Raw genomic sequence first — 6,000 nt, 5'->3', positions numbered from 1 at the left:
GGATAGTGGTGCTCTCTATTATAGTCCTTCCCAGAGATCCCCTTCCCTCGCCTCTGCTGTCCACCGGCTGTGAGCTATATCTACCAAGAGCTGTCGGCTCATGTTTTTGACCTCAAGTGTGTATTTCAGGAGGACTTTTAGTGAATGATTTTGACTAAGTCACTTAATATCCTATCAGGAGCATTTCTCCATGTTGTTTTCAGATCTTAAGAACTACCCCTGCCTTTTTTTGTTTTTTTTCAAACTGGCTGCAAGGAATTCCATCATGGGCTGGTATGAAATCCAAACCAATCACGTGTTAGCTCTCTGGATCTACTTTGGTGAAAGACTGGGTGGGGTAGGGGAGGGTGCTGAAGAAGATTTTAGGTTATCTAGGCATCTCCATTAGACGGGCTTCTTACATCCTTGGTCTTTGAAGACACTCCTCAGTGGCCTGGTTTGCCTCTCTGGATAAGTGTCCACTGTTGTGAGGTGGTGAGCCCCTTGTCAGTGGCAATATTCAAGGAGAGACCATGGATTCTGTCCTGTGTTGGGTGAGAGATTGAAATAGATACCTTGGTGGCTGGTTTCTTATCTAAAAGAAAAAGGCAGCTGTAGAAACATGGGTAAGTGGGTGTCTGTTGGGGGAGATGGGAGTCTGTGTTGGTAACTTCTGATATTTGAAGGACTATCCTGTCCCTGGGGAGGAGGCTGCTGAGTTAGTCAGGTTTGCCTCCCTATCTTTGCCTCTGGACCAGGGGCTTTTCAGTTCAGAGCCCTCTGAAGCCTGCCTAGATCCTCAGGGTTTAGCACGAGATCCAGAACAAAATGGTGGCAACTCTGGTAAAATTCTGAGCTGATTTGTTTGTTCTGTTCTTGTTTGTCCCAAGGCCAGGAACAGAAGTGGGATTACATGGGATAGGTTTTGATGTGATGGAGAAATCCTAGTGTGGGTAGGGATGGAGCTCCCTGTTATTGGGGGTATGCAAGCAGGAGCTTGGTAGGGAGTGAAACTAAGAAGCTAGATTGTTGGGAAACTCTGGAACTGGGGGTTGACAGTCACCTAACCCTGTCCTAAATCATAGGATGCAAATGTTGCTCTCCTGTTCCCTTCTCCCCCATTTCTTTGTAGCTGTCTCCTTTTCCCTGCACTCCTTCCCCAACTGCACAGAGGCTCCTTTGAGGTTATCTGTGCTTTCAAGAGCTCTTCTGTGCTGGGAAAGGAGGATCAAGAGTAATATGTGATTGACAGGCTGGGTGACTCAATAGCCAATGTGGAAATCCTGCCCCACCCCCAACCTCCCACTTCAAATTCAGCAGCAAGTGCTTGAGTCATAAAATCATAGCTATCTCTTAGTGCTGGATCTGGCCCAGCCCTCTTGTTACCTATGGGATACTGAGGGCCCCAGAGAGAAGGGACTGGTTCAGAGTTATCAAAGCGAGGGTCAGAACACAGATCCACCTCCTAGTCTGTGACTTGCCTCCTTACCCAAGAGAGGAGGTGTAGGGCTGAGCAGGGGGCCCCAGCTGTTGCAGAAGCTCAGCAATTTACTCTGAATGAGTAAAGGTTGCTCCCAGCCTCCAGGATGGGCTGGTAGATCACTGCTTCCCAAGCTTTTCTGCAGAAGCTACCCCAGCTGCCCTGATAGGTAGAGACACCATGGGCCCCCAGAGCTCTGATGCCAGGTGATGAACAGTCAGTTGTCCCTTATTATATGTCAGACCTTCCATACTCTTCCATGAGGCCATGAAGCCCTATGTGAGCAGCCCCACCACCTCACAACCAAATCTCCTACCCTGCTGTGCTCCAGAACTGCCACTGGTCTTCCTGTTCCTCCAGCATGCCCACCAGTTCTGCCCCGCTCGGGGCCCTTTCACATGCTACCTCTCTGTCCAGGTCTTTGCATGGCTGCTATGGATCCTTCAGTCTCCTCTCAGAGAGCTTTTCTGACTGCCATGTGTAGAATTGCCCTCCAGTTATCACATCTTGTTTTATTGTTTATAGCCCTTCTCATTACCTAAATTATCATGGGTCCTTACTTATTTAATAATTGTCTCCTGCATAAGATTGTCGGCCCCTTGGAAGCTGTCTTGTCTTTCTCAGGGCTGTGTCCCTGGTGTCTAGTATAATGTATGGCATATAGTAGGTGCTCAGTAAATATTTGTTGAATGAGTGAATCATTAATGAAGGCTCAGCCCTCCTGAAAGCTGCCCTGGTTCTCTTGGGAGGATGTCCTGCTTGTAGCTTCAGGGTGGTTCCTCTGTCCTTCCTTAGGCCTCCTCTGTGCCTGCTTGTGCTGGGTTGGGGGCTGCAGCTGTTCCCTGCTACAGAGATACCCTCAATCTCCTGAGGAGCTGGTTCCGGGGCAGAGTACCAAGTAGGGGGAGCTGGGCTCTCCATGGTCCTCCTCATCACTTCCAGAACTTTTGAAGCCAGAGAGCCAGGGTGCCAGTCCTGCCTTCCCTCTGGGACATGGCTGGGTAGCTCACTTACCCTCTGGGGATCTCACTGCCCTGTATGGAAAACTGGGTCAGAAATCTCAAACTCTCAAGAACGTGAGGGTTTGAGCGAACATGAATGGAAAGTGCTTTGTAAATGAACGTGTGACACTTGAGTTCATCCTTGTCACTTGTCCTGTATAATGCACGCAGCAGGCTCCCCACACTGTGGAGAGTGGCAGCCTCTGCTCCGAGGGATCCAGGAAGGCTTTGCCACAATGGGGACTTGGGGTGTGGGCCTTTGGGTTTGCTGCTAGAGCCCCTTCTGTGTGTCAGGCTCTGTACTGTCCCTGGGTCGATCTTCCCTGGTCCTTGCCTTTGAGGGGGATGTACATAGGGTGACTATGCATGGAGGAGCACACAGCGTCAGGGAAGAGCACATGGGGGGCTGCAGAGGCCCAAAGGTGAGGGTGGGATGGCTCAGTCATCTCGGCTGGGGTCAGGAAAGACTTTCTGGGAGAGGCGACATTCCATCTGGATATTGAAAGATGAATAAGTGTTAGCAAGGCAGGCAAGAACATTCAGGTACGGGGAATAGCGTCAACAGAGGCATGACATTTGGGTGGAACGGGCGGTTTGACTACAGCGCCCCTGAGCGATGAACGTGGGCTGAGGCCCTCATGTGCTGCGAGGCAGAGACAAGGGAGACAGAGGATGCCGTATCTAGGCCCTGAGCAGCTGACTTGTAACCACCTGGGGGAAAGATTTGAGGGCTCCTGAGAAAGGTGCTGTCAGAGCTTCTTGGGGTCTCCCAGGGACGGAGCTTCTACTGGCAGAGCTGAGGGCTTGGGGCCAGGAGTCAGGTCTGGGCTCTGTCAGGCCCCAATGCCGCCCCTGAACTGCTCTGTAACATCGGGAAACCACTGTCCCTTCCTGACTCTCAGTGTCCTCATCTGTAAAATGGGCAAAAGCACGAGAGGAGTAGCTGCCCAGGCTATGGTGCAGACCCAAGGAAGCCGAACCCACAAACCCTTTGGGCAAATCAACAGATGTAGGAAGCACGAATTCCTTTTATTATTAGAGCAGATTTAAGGGTCCTGAGTAAAGGGCCCGGAGCCTAACTCTGCATCTGCTTCCCACGTAACTTTGGCCAGACCTGCCCTCTTGGGATGTCAGCCTCCTCATCTGTACAGTGGGGAGAGCTGGAAGAGCCAGTCCTCTCAGGTTCATTCCAGCTCTGCTGTGGAAATGGGATTGCAGTCCTGCCCCCTGACAGCTGTGGGAACACAGGGCCCAACCTCTTCCTCATTCCCGTTCTCGGTTTGTCTATGAAAATGGGCTCATGTCCTGTTTGGGGCCCCCAAAGACCGTAGCTCTCCACACTTGCTCATGGATTATGAAGCGGCCTATTTGGAGACTCCTTAGTGATACCCCCACAAGCTGGTGGTGTCGCCATGGCAACTCCTCCTACTTCTGTAGCTATTTTTTTTTAACATGCCAGAATGTCGGGGGTGGGGAAAGCGGGCCATTGGGGTCCTTGGCCATCACCTCCAGGGTTCAGGAGTCTGAGACCTACAGAGGGAAGGGGGAGGCCCAGGGTCCCAGACTATCTATGGATACTGAGGACGCCTAACTCCCTGCCCAGATCCAGCATGAGAGGCCCTGAGGACCAGCAAGCAGGGATCCGCCGAGCCCCCCAGAGTCCTGATGGCCATGCCAGGAGCTTCCCAGCCAGCACGCCCACCATTCCTGTGTGTCGGCTTCCCCTTTGGGCCAGATGTCTTAAATGGCCCAACTTTAAGGACACCTACCCCTCAAGGGGGAGACTATTAGTCTTCCCAGGAAAGAATTCACGAGGGCGCTGGTACCTGTTACCAGGTGAATGGCTGGCTTGTTGCTAAGGCGTCCAGAGGCACCATCTGAAGCTGGGGAAGGGAATGTGAGGGGTGGGCAGCAGTGTTCTCGGCCCCTGGGTTGGACCCCAGGACTCCTTTGCCTGACATTCCCAGTCCTTCGTGGCTCCCTATCCACTTTCCCAACTAGACTCATCTGCTTACACAGTGGTTATGCTCCAGCCTGGCTGAACTCCTTGCCATTAATTCCTCCAACGTGTGCTCTCTCTTCCTTCGAGGCATTTGCAAATGCCATTTGCAGGACTCCAGCACCTGGGTTCATGCCCTTCCCCATCCCTCCCGCCAGCCTGGCTGCCCTTTACTCATCGTTTGCACCTCACCTGTCCCATTACTTCCTCCAGGAAGGCATCTGTGAGAATATCCTCCAGATCCAATTGGGGGCTTCCCCAGATTCCCCGGCCCCAACTTATCCTCTGGGCCTAATGGTTCACAGCCTTGTCTCCCCAGCCATAGCTGGGAGGTGCTGTCCAGAGACAGAGCTCAGCCTCCAACGGGTGCCCAAGAAGCAGAGGCGAAGCGGGGTCGAGCAGCTCTCACCCTCGGGCTGCCGCACCTGCACCTGACGTGGAAAGGGTACTTAGAGAGCACTTGTTGAATGAATGGTAATGTTTGCGCTCCATCCTTCTCTCCCTCACTCTGGAGCCTTCCACCGTTGCCCTTGCCTTTAAACCCAGCCTGCCCAGATGGAGGAGACCCGTCCCTCCTGATGTCCCAGAGAGCTCCTTTTGACCCTCTGCTGTGGCCCAGGTCAGTCAGCTGTGGACGGGTTCTCTCTCTTTGGGGTCTGGACCCTGTCTATTCAGTGCAGTCCCGCCAGCACCCAGTCATTCGGGAAACAGTCGACTGAGCACCTGCTCTGTGCCTGATCCCCTGCTGGGCACAGGGACCCAGATGAACAAGATGTGGTCCCTGCAAACAAGTGTGCAGTCTTTCCTCTGATGAGAAGTTTGGCTTCCCCAAGGAAGGGCCAGCCAGGGAAGTTGAGGAAAGACTCTGAGGGGTCAGCGCCCAGTGCCTGGCAGGTGTCCACCAAGTATGAGCCAAACGACTGAGCAGATTGGACCTGAAGGTGATAGGACTCTAACTGGGGATGGACTGCAGGAGGGCCAAGAGTGTGGAGAGTCTGCCTGGAAGCAAGGAGTATCTGGCTAAGCAGGTGGTGAGGTGCTTTGTGTGCAAGGTTTCCAGGAGCCCAGGCACGGACTGGGACTCAAATCCAGAAGCACGTCCCCCCAGAGCCTAGACTGGCCTTCCCATCACCAAGTGTGTGATTCCTGCTGGAAGGTGCTTATGGGGGGCCATAGAGGAGAGCTGGCATCTGGCCTTGAAGTAGTAGCACCTGTTAGGCACTTGGCTTTGCTTCTTGGCCCAAACCTGGGGCCAGAAGGGTCTGCCAGGGTCAGTATGTCCATCCCTCTGCCTTGTATCCAGGGCTTGTACCCAGCCCTTTGGAGTAGTTTGAGGTGGTGACTTCCTCACTGTCCACTTGGCAGCTGATGTCTGAGGACAGAGCTTAGATCCAGGTGGGCCCAGGTGGGACACCTTTGAGGCTAAGGACATGAGCAAGCTGCCTTCCTTCCTCCAGAAGCCCCTGGGGGCTCTTCACATCTCTGTGACATGCATTGTTTAGATTCGTCACAGCAATCCTAGATCATAACTAAGGAGGACA

The 6,000-nt window shown here is 53.1% G+C and overlaps 1 protein-coding gene across 1 annotated transcript in view; it reads left to right on the top strand.

Annotated features, from left to right (window-relative positions):
* Nucleotides 1-419: 419 nt before the first annotated feature.
* The window catches only part of DGAT2 (diacylglycerol O-acyltransferase 2), a 29,515-nt gene continuing 23,934 nt past the window's right edge, over nt 420-6,000 (top strand). The window contains exon 1 of the mRNA XM_044258509.1: nt 420-605. Within this exon, the coding sequence (XP_044114444.1) occupies nt 602-605 (4 nt within the window). The 5' untranslated portion in view covers nt 420-601. The remainder of the gene's footprint in view (nt 606-6,000) is intronic.

This window comes from Neovison vison, chromosome 7 (assembly GCF_020171115.1).
Source record: "Neovison vison isolate M4711 chromosome 7, ASM_NN_V1, whole genome shotgun sequence".
Taxonomy (NCBI): domain Eukaryota; kingdom Metazoa; phylum Chordata; class Mammalia; order Carnivora; family Mustelidae; genus Neogale; species Neogale vison.
The sequence above is the reverse complement of the archived record's forward strand: the minus strand, read 5'-3'. Positions and strand labels throughout refer to the sequence as shown.